Source organism: Struthio camelus, chromosome 1 (assembly GCF_040807025.1).
Source record: "Struthio camelus isolate bStrCam1 chromosome 1, bStrCam1.hap1, whole genome shotgun sequence".
Lineage (NCBI taxonomy): Eukaryota > Metazoa > Chordata > Aves > Struthioniformes > Struthionidae > Struthio > Struthio camelus.
Genome location: NC_090942.1, coordinates 193,638,050 through 193,653,748, shown reverse-complemented (window position 1 = coordinate 193,653,748; position 15,699 = coordinate 193,638,050). Strand labels below are relative to the sequence as shown.

The window sequence follows — 15,699 nt, the reverse complement described above, 5'->3', positions numbered from 1 at the left end:
GATGGTATCTTCCATCTTTTAAATTAAATGCTTTCTGTAGCTCTTCCCAAATAGAGGTGACACAACAGCCCAAGCAAGCAATTCTTTTGTAGATAGCTACAGCTATTGTTATCTGTTGCCTAAATGTGAGAACTCATTTTGCATTTCAATGTTGATTTTAGTTGCCCCTTTTTCACTTAGAGCAGGGCATGAGTAGCCTTCTTGTTCCATAACCACACATTAGTTTGCTGGCTGAAGCTGAGTTATTTGGAGTAGAGGACTATGGTGGCTAGATTTTTTTGAGTAACCATTACAAAGATTTTTTTTTTTCCAGAGTTCTTAGATTAACATTACCTTTTCATTTAGTTGTACCTTTTATCTTGAAGAATCAAAAAAAGACTTTGAGCTGAGAATGGGCCTATTCTGAAAAAAACATTTGAAAATTGACTGCAGCATTCTTCTGTTCAAGCTTTTCTTGTTGCTGCAGTCATAAAGAAAATATTCTATTGACTCTGAGGCTGTTTGTTTATTTATTTATTTAAAGCTTAAAAGGTGGTGTGCCCTATTGGCTTCTAGCTCTGAAGTTTGCACACCACGTCACCATGAAACGTGTTTAAAGTGTTGAGAAGTGGTGGATGTCTAGCTTAACGTATACAATACCTGAATAGAATTATAAATGTCTATGAAGAGGTTATAAGTATGTTGGTATACAGTGAAGTGCCATCAGTGTAACCTGAATCCTTTTTCTTCTTTTTTTTTTAAAGTGGCATATTCACAGATTTAAATTCCTTTGCAGCTCCATTTACCTCTCAATTCCCCTTTACCTGGAAGTGAGTTGACTAAGGAGCCCTTCCGATGGGACCAGCGGTTATTTGCTTTGGTTCTCCGTTTGCCTGGTATCACAGCGCCAGAGTCGGAGCAGATAGCGGGAGTGCCGGTGGATGACTCTGCAATCACGCCAATGTGTGAAGTCACGGGAGGTGAGTGCCTTGGCTTTGTCTGACAGGTCAGTTCTTTTAAAAATGAAAATGAAACAAACTGAGCTTTATTAATCATCTACCTGTGGTGGAAGAAGTATTTTTTGAATTCTTGTATCACTTGTTAAAACTTAGAAATAATAGGACTAAGGGTGCTTTAATCTAACCTGTAATGGAAGAATGTGAATCAGTTTTCTTCAACAGTTTTTAGAAGAGAAAATTTATTTTTTTCGCAATGCATTTTGGTATTACAACTAGAAATTGTAAGAATTGAGTTTGTTCTGTACTACGATTTTGTTAAATTCCTGCTATGCTCCCATCTAAGCAAGCCAAAAGTGAAGAAAATGTTTTAAGATTTTTTTTTCCTGAGAAGCTAAATGCAGAATATTTCTGCAAAAGCAATATTTTTCTCCCCATCATTAGCTATGTTCTTAACCTATTAAAAATTATATTTCGCACATAAACTCGGGCATTTATTTCTTAATTTGTTTGTAAAAAGTTCTGATTACATCACATACTGAAAGTATAATGATACCTTTGACACATTGACAGGGATGTAGTAAAAAGCAAGAGAAGGGATTTAACAAGCATTGCAAAACTGTTTGATTCCTCTGCGTTCTGACTGTAATGCAGACCACGCTATCACTGCTTTGACTGAAATTCATGGGTAGTTTAAGTGTTGATCTCTGTCACAAGGGGGAGCCCATTTTCCATGAATGGACAGAGATTTTAAGGTTAAGTCATTAAGTGGTGAAAAACAAGCATTTCTGATGAGACGCATGTAACACTGTCTCAGCTTTGCTATGCTGCCTTGCTGCTTAGACAGAGGAAAATAACTTCTGGTTTGTATTTGCCTCCCTATGTAGAGAACCTGGAAACAGATCAGCAAAAATAAACAAGAAGTTGCAATAGGGTGACATATGAGGGAAAAGTTAAAAGAACTAAAAGCGAATAGCATGGCTACTGGATGATTGAGAGGATGTAATTCTAAAAAAATTTGATAGGCATTAAACTAAATTGGAATTGGCAGTAATTGAGTGTAAGTGATATAACAAAGAACAAAGAAGTGCAGTTATGAAGAGCTTTGTCAGTTGTCTGAATCTATGAAAGATTCCCAAGACAGGTGGCTGAAACTTCATCCTAAAAATAGGTGAACCTAAAGGCTTCACTGTAAGAAAAAGCTTGCACTGGTTGTGGAGAGAATTACCTATTTGGTTTGTTTACACAGCTTCGTGTAAAGCTAATCTCAAATGTGAGTTGTGTCTGTGAGTATGATATCACATCCTTTCTATCAGATTTTCTAGAAGCCACTGAGATTTATAAAAACAGTACTTGGTTATAACAATGATACCATTAGAATGTTCTGATACTGTTAGAATATAACTGCCTTGTATGAAATACCACATTGCAGTAAATAACTTTACTGTAATTGTCACTGCCATATGCATTAGGATTTGTTTGCCTTTGTGTTCCAGATTTGAAAATACAGTGTAATTACGTCATGCATTCTTGTTTTAAAAAGATAGAATATTTGGTAGGTGCTTTAAATCAGTGATCCATAAATAATCGGTGTGTGTGTCAGGGGAATAACTTTGATCCACGTTAAAACAAGGGCATGAACACTGAGCAACCTGAACCTTGACTCTTTCCTTCTAGGTCGATCATATTGTGTATGCTCTCCAAGAATGCTGAATCAGTGTCTTGAGTCATTGGTGCAAAAAGTGCAGAGTGGAGTAGTAATAAATTTTGAAAAAGCTGGACCGGATCCCTCACCAATTGACGGTACTTGAGAATTTTTGGACGTATATTGGTATCAAACCGGAGTGGTGACTATCAATATAATTTAGCCTAATAGCTGCAAAAAAAAAATTGTTGGGATTTGAAAGACATTGCTACAGAAAAGGTCTACCTTGTCTAAAATTCTGTTGTACTTTCTTTCAAAATACTGGCTTATAACTGTTGTACACTGTATAAAATCTCTACATTTGGTCATGTTACTCAGGTAGTCTTATGTGCAGTTATTCTCTTCCAGCATAGTAAAATGGGTTCAAGGGTTTTAAGCAGTAGTTTTCAACCAGCTAGAAATGTAAATAGCTTGATATAGAAATACTGTGGGTTTAGACACTTACTCTTTTTGTTTAATGTGGTAAAGTGGCTCTGTTAAGAATTAAAATAGCAAATGTGACTGTGTAGCCTTAACTTCTCATTCTAAATGGCTTAGCTAGGTCTCTCAGGATGTTATTGGAAAGTGTTTGTGGGATTTGATAATCCTGCTTTGCTGCAATAAAAAGTTAGTCATCAGTGTGTCTTAGTTGTCTGTATCACATATTTTCTTCATGCACGGAAATCTGAAGCTTTTCTGATAGTTACGATGGGAGGAGAAAGAACCCTCGTTGTTTCGAAGGGCTCCAGATAATTGGCTTTCTCAACTCTGATACGGTAAACATTCAATGCTCATTCAGTTTCTCAACCTTTCTGGGTTTTTGCAGAAATGCTTATTGACGACTATTGCTATTTTTAGAAATATAATATTAACTGGTATATATTTCTTGAACTCTTCACAAAAATTGTTTAATACAATTTTTGGCTAGTTCAGTACTATTTTTGACTGATAGTTATAATGCCTTTTTCTTCTGTAGATGGACAGGTGGATATATCTAGGCCCTTTGGACCCCAACCTTGGCACAGCTGTCACAAACTTATTTATGTCAGACCAAACCCTAAAACTGGGGTGCCCATAGGTCATTGGCCTGTACCTGAATCCTTTTGGCCAGATCAAAATTCTCCAACACTGGTAAGTACTGCAAGTTAGATCAAAGCAAAGGGGAGGAACAGGGGAAACATTCCAGGGTTTCCTATTTACTGATTTTTAAGTTTTGAGATGGGTCCTTCATTGTAGCCACCATAAGGTTTTGTGAGCCGAGAAGAAATGCCATATATAAACTTGTGTTCCAGTTTTTCCTGATAAATTGCCAATGAACAAATAATTTTTAAGTAACTTTGAGGCATTAAAAAACTGCCTATAACAGATGTATTTGAAATGTTTGCTTGAACTCTGTTCAAAAGTCAAGCTATGGCTTTGCCTTCTGTGACTCAATTTAGAATATGAAGGGTCTAAAAATAAGCTGGCACTTGCTCTGATTATATGCTACTAAATATAGACTGCCTAAGAGATGCTATTGTTGGAAGATAGCATGATCTTCCCAACTTTGAATCCTAATGATAGCTCTGTCTTCACTCTAGCAGGTGAATGTAAATTTGTGTGCTGTTCAGTATAGATATAGTTTTAATTAATCCCAAATAGAGAAACTCACCTTATTTTCTTAATATTTCTTACGGAATTAATTTGTTCTTAGTTGCATGCCTTCTTTATGAACAACATTTTATTTTGCATGAGAATTAGTTGTTAGTATAGTATAATGTATTTTTGTTTCTGATTTATCTTTGAAAATCATTGAAGTGGAACTGATAGTCATGTGATTGTTGTGTTCCCTACTTTTCGTGATAATTTTTGATTTGTGTGGTTTTTTTGATCTGAGACTAATGTGTTAAATAGCAAACTCATTACATTTGTCATGAAATACGTTTTTTTATCTCCTCGGTTAAAAAACACAAAGTCTTTTGAAGTACAGTTTGAGAAGTAATACACCCATGAAATTTTAGTCACAGGCAAAAGCTTGGAGTATTGCTGGCCTCTGTGGCCACATTCAGTGAAAAACATGGATGTCCTCGTGAACCACAAAGCAAGTTAACATTTGTGAATAAAAGTAAATTGTCTGTAGTAGCCATTTAAAAAGCAAAAAAGCCATTACTCACTGGATGTTGAAAAGCTGCTCTGTAGGAAAACTCTCCTGTCCTATGTATTCCTTGTAATCACCGTCAATGTCATATCTGCCTCCCTTCATTCACCCTATAAAGCCTTTAATTTGTCTGCTATTGCAGATCTTGATTGAAATTACTAAACTAGATCTTGCCAAGTGAAGAGTTGTAGTTCTAAATCCTCTGAAAACACAAGGTCGGCTTACCCAATTTGCTAGAAGATAAGAAAAAATTCTTATCTCATTTGTAGCATATATAGCCCTCATAACTGCATAAAGCACTGGATTATTGGATATGCAGCTAAATTCCTGTTGACTTCAATTGGAATTCCACAGGTGAATTGAGTCCAAATTGAACCTTCCTTATGCAATGTGGGTGAGTTAAGTTTGCTGATAGTATTTCAAGACTTATATTTCCTGACTGTTCTGAGAATATAGTGTTAAAACTTAGCATATGTCATAACTCTTGTCTATTTAAGAGTCTATAGTTGGATATTTTTATTTTTCTCCCTGTCTTCTGATTCACAGTGGAGTTGTCTCAAACAGTCCTACCCCAGGCAGCATTTCATATAGTGTAAATAACACTATCAAGGCTTTCTTAAACGTTTGTGAAAGTCTGCTCATGTTTCTATTGGTAGTTAAACATGTGAATGGCTGCTCCCACTGCTCTGGGGTAAAAATAGCTTCTGCTGTCCACCCAAAGGTTTTTTGACTTCTCAAGTCTTAGCATTCAACTTTTTTTGCAGCCTTTTTATTCCTAGTATAACTGCTTCATGGCTTGGTCAGAAACTCCACCACAAGTATTTATTGGAGGCATCTTCTTTGAAGAGACTTGCAGTTCCTTCAGTTGCTTGGGCCTCCTGTTTTGTGTGCACTTGGACAGTACACCTTCCTCAGAGTGGAGACCCTCAAGGCAAGACCAGCTCTGTGGGCAGCTAACATTTGGGTGGCTCATCCTGAAAGGAAGAGACTAGAGTTTACAGACTTTAAAAAAAAAAAAAAAATTAATTGAAAGTGAGGTGATAGGAAGGTCCAAGAAGCCCTGTTTTTCCCAGCTCATCTTATGCATTTATTAGTTACCTACCTGTAAAGAAACTAATTGGAAGGAGACTTCCCAGTTGAATTTCTCCCCAGATACTAGTGGTCTTGGAGGTCAAGGGTAAGTAGAAGAGCTTAAGTTCCTCTCCTGAAAAGTGTTCACTGGAAGGCTTAGGGCTCCAATTTTCATCATCATCATCAAAAAAAAAAGCTGTTTTCCATTTCAGCCAAAGAAGTTACAATACCTTATCAACTTATACATGAAAGTTGAGGCACAAAGGCCTTTTCCTCATGTTAATATAAAGATGAAAATTCAAACACTTAAATTGCCTGAAATGGAATAGTTTTTAACAGGCTAAAATTGTGAGTTCTTGTAAAGCTGATGTTTTCTGTTTTCATGCTGTTCTTGATCATTGTAATTCAGTCTGATTTTTGCATCTGATGTTATATTTGGCAAGAAGGAAATCTGCTGTTAAATAGAGGAAGTCAGAAAATATGAAAATGACTTCTGTTTCTGTGGGGAGTAGAAATGGGCATGCCCCAAAGATTTTTTGTTTTTTTGTTTTTTTCTACTCCACACTAGGATTTACTTCTGTTTACAGAGTTTTTATGTATGTGCAAGTAACTTTATTTGCATATTGTGTTACACGTAGTAGGGAAAATAAACGGCATTCATTTGGAAAATAAACTTTCTTCAGATTTTAAGACTGTACCTATTTCATAAATGTTTAGAACTTTATTAATAATAAATATGAATCCTACATTGAATAGGTCCCTTAAGTAAGGCTGTTTCCAAAGAACCTGTGTTACTTCAGTTGTCGTAGCCCAGTTGAATTTTAATCGTTGTGCAGACTCCTTAACACTGGAATGTTTGTGTTTAGCCACCCCGCACATCTCATCCTGTGGTGAAATTCTCCTGCACTGACTGTGAACCGATGGTCATTGACAAACTGCCCTTTGATAAGTACGAGTTAGAACCTTCACCGCTGACCCAGTTTATCCTGGAAAGAAAATCCCCACAGACCTGCTGGCAGGCAAGTAGAATTTTTCAGATATTTTACTCTAAAATCAGAATAGGGTGTGAATTTCTAACATACGATGCTTTGTATTTGTGTACAACGTGGTGTGTTTTGTTGCAGGTGTATGTGAGCAATAGTGCAAAATACAGTGAGCTTGGCCATCCTTTTGGTTACTTGAAAGCTAGTACAGCCCTGAATTGTGTGAACTTATTTGTGATGCCTTACAATTATCCAGTCCTCCTCCCGCTGCTAGGTAAATACTGCTTTCTAAACAATTTTGCTAAATGGTAGGCAGTTGAAAAATCAATCTGATCTAAATAGATTACTAGGAAATCAATGCTGTTGGTATTAATCACATACCTGTAGAACACTAGAATGTTGAGAATGGGTTTATCATATCCGTGTTCCTGTTTCCCTTGTCGCCCAACTGACTGACCTTTGTGACTCTGATCCAACCTGTACGAATGATCTGCTTAATCGTTGTTCTTTCAGATACATTGTGTCCCACTTCTGTGGCTATTTCATTAGCTATTTTTCCTAATCCGTTGTCTCAGGTTATCAAATCAATTTGATAAATTTTTTTTTTTGGTTCTACCTTTTGGGTGCAGCCTTAATCTCATGTATTTATGATTATTTATATGTATGTTAAAATATATTCTTTAACTTAAGAGCTGATGAATTATCATTTCTTTGAAAGATTTCCCTATTAGGAAAAAAAATGATACACTTATCTGGAGTTATAGCTTTCATTTTATCTCTGTTTTTTATAACTGTCAGATGACTTGTTTAAAGTACACAAGGCAAAGCCAACGTTAAAATGGCGGCAGTCATTTGAAAGCTATTTGAAGACGATGCCTCCTTATTACCTTGGGGTAAGATGACTTACTGTGTTAAATTCTATTTTATTATGTAACTATAGTTATCTTTCCACTATAGATGTATTCTTCCTTATTTCAAGTGGAATGTGTGTTAATCTAAGAGTGAACTGCTAAGCTTTCGTGCATAATGATACTTCTTGTTTACGCTGGGGTCCTCTGGATAAGCTTGAGACCTGAATGCTATGAAAATGTAGTTAGCCGGAACTAGTACATTACTGATATCGCTGTTAATAACTGGCTCACTATGAATGAAATAACGGTTAAAACCAACAAAAACAAGAACTTAGCCCCAAAGCCTTTGTTCTTTTTCTTTTCTACATTTAAGGACTTCAGATTCTATTTGAAACAGATACATTAGTTAAAGTATGTATATAAGACTTGTGAAGTTAAATGTGACTATACAATATATTCCATGTTTCAGCCTTTGAAGAAAGCTGTGAGAATGATGGGAGCACCAAACCTTATAGCTGACAATGTGGAATATGGACTTAGTTACAGTGTCATTTCATATCTCAAAAAATTGAGTCAGCAGGTAATGTTGAAGCAAAAGAGCAGTAAAAACTTATTCTTATATCAGGATAATCTTAAAATACCCAAACCCAAAGGTTCTGAAGGAAAAAGAGGAGAAAGATCAAGTTAGTGCATTCCCATAAGTGATTAGCAAGAAAGCATTTTGGTCTTCTGAACTGAAGAAAAACTTGACATTTAAATATAGACTTTTATAGCCTGGATTAGAAAGATATGTATGGAGGTACAAATTAAGATTTCTTGTATTTAAGGAGCGTTTTTACCTGTATGATCAGTAGCGTACTTTTGTCCAAAAGAAAACATGTTATCTTATCGTAGATCTTAAAGATGTTCTAGTATTTCTCAGAAGACAGGGATTTGTACTTTTGTGCATCAGAACCAGAAAGCGTTTGCTCTTTGGGTGTGAAATTAAATGGAAAGTGTTTGGTAAATATAAAGCAAATTACATAAATCAAAGTCTTAAATGAAGATACGGACATAGAAGTAGCAAGTAACTTTTTGAAAGTTATTCTGAACATGGTCAACAGTTTGCATAATGTCCATATCTGACTAGTCTCCTGCACCAGCTAAGACATTTCTGCCCTGCTACCTCCACTGTAGTTTTATTTTGTTGAACTGTGCATGTTAAGCTTGTTCAAGATATTAAAAGAATGCAGTAGGTTTGAAACTTCAGGCGATAGCAAAGCAAATACTTATAACTTAGCTAACAAGTTCTTGTGGACTAGCTTTTTCTTAAAACATTAATATAAATTGTTATTTGAGGGAAGGAACAAGCCTTTTAAAGTCTACAGTACGTTATGTCAGATCATGAGGTCACATTGCTCAGTATTCTGCTAAATGGACTAATCTCTCGACTTAAACTTTTTAGACTCCTAAAACATAATGACCTATGCTGCAATAGCATCTAAAATTGTATACTTAAAGCTTTTCTAATTTTTGAAAGGCTCTACCAATTGACAGTCAGTATACTTAAAATAAGGATATATTCAAATTTTGAGTAGCCTGTGAACTTATGTGAAACTACAGAACAAACATTGGCAGGTGTGTTACCAAATTGCTTTTGGCTCTTTGTTCAGCTGTATTCTGCCAAAAAGCTGGCATTTATGAACATGTTTAATTTTGGTACAAATCTAGCAGGTAAAAAGTTGGGAGTTATGACTATGTTGTCAAACAGAAGCAGGCATTATCATGTATTTCCAATTTATTTATTTAATCTCATAGCTATCTGTATTGAGCTTTTTAAAAGTGGATACCATTAAGTTGACTGATCACAGCTATAGTTGTGGGAGAATCAGTCTTTTGAGAATCCTCATAGTATGTAGTTACAACAGAAAACAGTTTATGTGAGTACAGACAGATGTGCAAAGAATTTACTAGTCAAATTATGGCATTTTTATGAAAATAAAAGCATTGCATGCATATTGGTGCTTAGATACCATAATGGGCAGCAGAGGAGAAATATGCAGAAGACCTAGGCTCAAAATGTTCACTTTATTTAAAATTGTAGTAAACATTAAGCAGTTATGTATTAAGCACTCCTTAAGCGCTCATCCAGGTTATAATCTTCATAGTGTATTAGCACATTGTTGAATCTTCTAGGTAGGAATTTAAAATGAATAAGTCTGACTAATCCTTTTAAGAGCATATTGTCAATTTTATTTATTTATTTATTTCAAATTAAGGCCAAAATAGAGTCCGATAGAGTCATTGGCTCTGTAGGCAAAAAGGTAGCGCAAGAGACTGGAATTAAGGTCAGAAGCAGATCACACAACCTGTCTATGGCACATAGGAACGATTTTCAACATCTGCTACAGGGGATTACTGGGGAAATTCCTCATAGACCTCTAGACCTCAATATGAAGGAGTATGCTGGGTTCCAAATAGCTTTGCTGAATAAGGTAAGCACCACTGTGTGTAATGTTGTTATTTTCAATATACTTCCATTGAAATGCTAGATATTATTTCATATATGGTATTAATTGAAGCTTTATTTACTGAAACCCTAGGATTTGAAACCTCAGACTTTTAGAAATGCTTATGACATACCCAGAAGAAATCTTTTGGATCAGTTAACACGAATGAGATCTAATTTACTGAAGAGTACTCGCAAGTTCCTCAAAGGACAAGATGAAGGTTAGATAACGGTTTATTTTTTGTCTATCGTGATGTAGTTAGTTGAAGCTAACTGGGTTGCTGCACTGAAGGAAAAGATGAAGACTGTAACAAATGGCTTAGCACTTAAAAATTTAGTGGATGTCCGATACTGTGGTGTAACTTCATGTGTTTTTAGACTTTTTTCTTTACATAATTTTATTGCAAGAAAAACAGGTGAGGGTAGAGAAGATACAGGTTCACTGCTTTGTCCTTCAGTCCATCTGAGAAGTCTTGGACTTTACTTAAGATTCTTTGTCCTACTGCTTTTTCCCAGCTTTCATGACCTATGTAAGGAGAAAAATCACAGGGCAGTTGTAAATATTAAGTCCTCTGTCCATGTAATAAGTGTACTGGGGCAGTGGCAAAGTAACCTTGGTCTCTGGGCGCTGCTAATGTGATTATTTTGCCCTTCAGACCAACAGTGAATAGTTCAGTTGCCATGCTAATTTATTCCTTTCCCTTTCTGCTGTGGCTTCTGGCGCTACGTTATGGCATCTAACAAGTAGAAGATGATGAAGTAAATGAAGCAAATGGGGAAGGGCAATACAGGAGAAAGTATATTTTTTGCATCACCTGATCACAGATGTTAATCTGACTTTAGTAGCGTAACTAATGTCGTTTGAAATGTACACAAGTTGATGTTTGGGGAGGGGGTATATTGTATCAAAAATATTTTTTTTCCCTTATACTCAGCATATGTTCAGGTTAATCAAAGGACTGGCAACTTGAACAGCTTATTAAGTTTGTTAAAAGTTCAGGGTCAGTTCCTATGGATTTTAAGAAGTTGTCCAATAGTCCAAAATCACTATTGCTTTAGGAAAGTGCTAGTCTTTTGAATATTAGAAGTTTTGGGTGGCTAAGAACAGGAAGCTTTATATCAAAGCTGTATGCAACATGGATTTACTGTTTTGCATTAATGTTACAGCTTTTGCTTTTAAGTAACCATTTTAGATGTTCATTCCCAGTTTCAGGTTTTTTTATCCATCTATCCTGTGGAAAAGCTGTTGGACACACTGGAAAACTAAAATCCATGCATAAGAGAACTATTCTGTATTTCAGTGTCAGGATGATAAATACCCAAGGCATACTGATTCATTTAAGCAAGTTGTCTGTACTACAGATGTATTATAAATATCAGTCAAACAAGAACAAGTGGGTTTTGCACATGTTTTGTTAATGCATTTGGTGAAAGACAAGATGGAAAATTTGAGCTTTGAGGTGGATGTAAACTAAATTCCCATAAGATGAGCAGTATCGTACATTAATAAACCCCTTTTGTTACGATAGATCAAGTTCACAGTGTACCTATAGCACAAATGGGAAACTACCAGGAATATCTAAAACAAATACCATCTCCCCTCCGAGAGCTTGATCCTGATCAACCCCGAAGGCTCCATACGTTTGGCAATCCATTCAAATTGGACAAAAAGGTGACTTTTCTATAAAGTTTATTTTCAAAAAAATGTGCTATTGTGTGTTTTTGCTGAGGATTAGGCTAAGCAAAGAGCAATTTGTAGGAGAAACATTTCCAAATATTTGGAAAATCACTGTTTACAAGCAAATTCCTCAGACGTTTCTAGATCAGTATTATCACAGGGGGGCGTGCTTTATTAGAAACCTCTCTCAATTATGCCTCTCTGAATTGTTTTATAAATGAAATATGTTTGTCAGTGTGGTAGAGCGAATATTTAATAATTTTCTCTTTTTCAAACTTCCCCATAAAAAGTTTGTCTTAACTTTGAGTGTATGAGGTAGCTAATATATGGACTCCTCCTTTCTTCCAAATCTTTGTCTTGAACTTGACCAAATTATCAGTATCATTTAAAGCTCTTCCTTAAAATATTTGAGTCATACTGCAGCTTATTTAAAAGGAATTTTGACAGTCACCCTCGGCTGTCTTACTTGGCAGTCTGTTGGAGAATGGCCTTAAGCGCATTACTTTAGGAAGGATTAGAGAGTTTTCCAATGTTACTTTGATTGACATTTGAGAAGTCAGCACATGATGGCATGTTGTACCTAGTTGCCTTATGTGTGGTAAAGATGACTATATTTTATATTGCATGTTTTTGGTATAAAACTCAAGTATTGTCCCCGTTAAATTTATTACAGGGAATGATGATAGATGAAGCAGATGAATTTGTATCAGGACCTCAAAATAAACATAAAAGACCTGGAGAACCAAATATGCAAGGGATTCCAAAAAGACGTCGGTGTATGTCCCCGCTGCTTAGAGGCCGACCACAAACTCCTCCAGTTGTCAATAACCATATTGGAGGAAAAGGGCCACCCACACCAATCACACAAGCACAGCCAGACCTTGTTAAACCTATTCCAATTCACAAAAGTAAGTGAATCTTCATCTTTAGAGATGTCAGTTTTTATTTGTACAAACAAAAAATGCTTATGCACAAATACTTGTGAAGATACTTAGCCATAGGCTAATTTCCCAAATATGGCAATCTTATTCCTCTCTTCTGAAAATGAGTATTAAATTGTGCATCTGGGGAAAATTGCAAGAGAGTTAAAGTGACTGATATGGGTGTAGCCTTTCGAACAGAAGTGTGAACTTCCAAGTATAAACAATTATTTCCTGTATTAAATGAAGAGACAGTGTAAACAGGCAACTGGTGTTCTTCCTTTGCATGTGAATCCAGATACTCAAAAAGTATCATAACACAGATTTAATTTGAATTTCACTGTACTGCAGTGAGTTAAATTCCATTAATGTGGAATTAAGGTATGGTGTAACAGTCTTTTTGACTGGTATTAAAATAAGCTTTTGTTAGTCCACTTTAATGGGGAAAAACAAATGTTATGAAAACATATTTTACAGATGTTTTCTTTTGGTGATAGTCTGTGTAGCCATTTCCCTTTTCATATGAACAGTGTCCCTGCGATTTTTTTTTTTAAGACATTAATTACCAGCAGATGTACCAGTATGGCATGTGTTACAGCCCACAAAAATGTTTTCTTTTGCCTGATATGTATAGTAGACTATCCAAGCTGGATCATAGCTTTGCAAGAATATAATCAATACTAACCTGGCTTGATGACCTGTATCAGATGTCAAAATGTGAAACTTGCATGTGTAATCTTTGTTTTTCAGCATCAGAAACTAATAATGAGATTGCAATGGATGATGTGATTGAGAATCATGTTGCAGACTCACTTTCATCCGATATTTTCCCAAATGCTTTGCATTCAGAGTTTTCAATGTCGTCTTCTCCATTTAATTCCTTGGATCGACCAGCGGCTCATTCAGAGGATGTAGGCCACGAACATTTAGGGAATAACTTGAATGTTGATGGGTTTTTGGAAAATCATGAGGAATCAGGTAGTAAAGAACAAAGTACAGAGGAGAACTTGCCGATGTCTTCACCAAGCAAAGGGAAAAAAGCAGTGCATTGCAGAAGTTCCAGAGAGATTAATATTGAGCTAAAAGCACAAATTATGAAAGAGATTCGAAAACCAGGAAGGAGTAAGTATACCGAATCACTTTTTTCAGATGACTGGCATGGGAGCTAGACAAAGAATCCAGGACAGATTGCTATTTTAGGAAGATACTAAACCATGAGATGAAGTAAAATAAATAAATCTAAAGTTGAAAATATATGTTATAAAACCTCTTCTTAAAAACTTATTGGATGTGCAATTAAAACATTACTGTGTCTGTCAACAGTCATGAAAGTCGTATTTTTGTATTGTGGGTATTAAAATTAATAGATTAGGTGTTCCAATAATATCATAAACTCCAGTATCTTGGATTTTTTTATTTGTTTTTGTTTGTTTTTTTTAAACATTAACATTGATAAAACAGTATGTAGTTGTTACAGGCATAGTTAATAAGTGATATGTCCTAAAAGTTTACAAAGGCTCAGTGAAAGTTGTTGTATTTCGCTCAGATAAAACAGTCTTACAGCAATTATCTACATAGGCACCTCTTAAATAACTGTGTTTTTGCTCTTATCTGTTTAAGAGTATGAAAGAATCTTCTTTTTACTGAAGCACGTACAAGGAAGCTTACAAACCCGACTGATATTTTTACAAAATGTTATTAAAGAAGCTTCAAGGTAGGTGGCTGAATTGTGGTAATCTTTTTAAAAAAAAAAAAAAAAAAAAAAAGTGTATGTCAGAGGGCACCATGTACTGCCATACATAACTGCTGGACAACCATGCAATTCTTTTTGGAAACTTCTCACACTATGCATTGCAGATAAATAATTTCCTAGAAAAAAACGAGAAATACTTAAACTTCCTGATGTGTGTTGTTTGCACAAGCTCACCCTTTTGCCTCTTGTTTTCAGTACAGTGTTTAAAAATGTTGGTAGTGACTAACCAAATCAACATAAATGTAGGTAGGCAGTGGTCTATAAAGAGAAGGTCAGCTCATTAGAAAATCACTCAATTTCTGAAATTCCAATAGGAGTGTACTACTAATTTGAAAAACTAAAGATACTGGATATTATTATGAATTAGGTCTTCAGAAACAGTTGAAATTCATTATTTTATATCAACTCAAAACCTTGTCCTAAATAGTTTTGAGATCCAGATATGCTTTGCAGATTTATTTCCTTCAGAAATATTGTAGTCCTATTTCCACAGCTTCAGACAGGAGGTAGTTTAGATCACTGAAGGAAAAAAACTTGCCAGGGATTTAAAAGTAGTGGTGTTGATCTAGATAGAAACTTGTCCTTACAGAATCCTTATAGACTGACCGTACTTGCTTAATCTGCTGCATGTTCACTCAGAAGAAAGGAAGGAAAAACAGGTCATTATGCTTGGAGCCAAGAGTGTTTAAGGTACAAGGAAAAATTAATAATTTTAACATCTTGTCTTGACAGTAAGTACAACTTTAACTATGATTGAGGGTTATTTCAGTGAATAGTTGATTTTTTTGCTCCCAACTGTTTTTTGTAGTAGTTAACTTCTTTCTCCTGTGGTATTATTAATCAGATTTAATGATCAAATAAAAATCAAAATAACTTTTTGACAAAGTCATCCTGAGAGTTTGTAAGGTATATTGAACGTGGGATGTTCATACAGCTCCTCTAGCCTTGGAATTCCAACATGCTGGCAGTAGTACATACATGCGGATCATGATCGTTCCATAGTTTCAACTATGTATCGTACTTTTCCTTGATCTGTCTTTATTGTTATACCACCTGTCAAAGTTGTTCCATAGCCTGTAGGATATATTTACTTCCTCACCATCTCAGCACACCAAAACCACACTTAATTACATTGCTCTTGGAGTCTGTGGCAGCTATTAGTGGGGTTAGGAATATTTTTGCCTCTCAAATCAGGTTCT

At 35.5% G+C, this 15,699-nt stretch overlaps 1 protein-coding gene across 5 annotated transcripts in view; it reads left to right on the top strand.

Moving 5' to 3' along the window:
• INTS6 (integrator complex subunit 6) overlaps positions 1-15,699 on the top strand; it is a 50,651-nt gene that overhangs the window by 28,583 nt on the left and 6,369 nt on the right. For 2 of the 5 annotated variants that reach the window (XM_068929903.1, XM_068929904.1), the window contains exons 6-18: positions 776-959; positions 2,613-2,738; positions 3,596-3,750; positions 6,694-6,846; positions 6,952-7,084; positions 7,609-7,703; positions 8,131-8,241; positions 9,920-10,135; positions 10,244-10,370; positions 11,679-11,821; positions 12,501-12,735; positions 13,498-13,869; positions 14,368-14,461. In XM_068929903.1, coding sequence (XP_068786004.1) covers positions 776-959; positions 2,613-2,738; positions 3,596-3,750; positions 6,694-6,846; positions 6,952-7,084; positions 7,609-7,703; positions 8,131-8,241; positions 9,920-10,135; positions 10,244-10,370; positions 11,679-11,821; positions 12,501-12,735; positions 13,498-13,869; positions 14,368-14,461 — 2,144 coding nt within the window. Of the gene's footprint in view, positions 1-775; positions 960-2,612; positions 2,739-3,595; positions 3,751-6,693; positions 6,847-6,951; positions 7,085-7,608; positions 7,704-8,130; positions 8,242-9,919; positions 10,136-10,243; positions 10,371-11,678; positions 11,822-12,500; positions 12,736-13,497; positions 13,870-14,367; positions 14,462-15,089; positions 15,191-15,699 lie in introns of all 5 variants that reach the window. The other 3 variants (XM_068929905.1, XM_068929906.1, XR_011138637.1) reach the window with 2 other exon arrangements.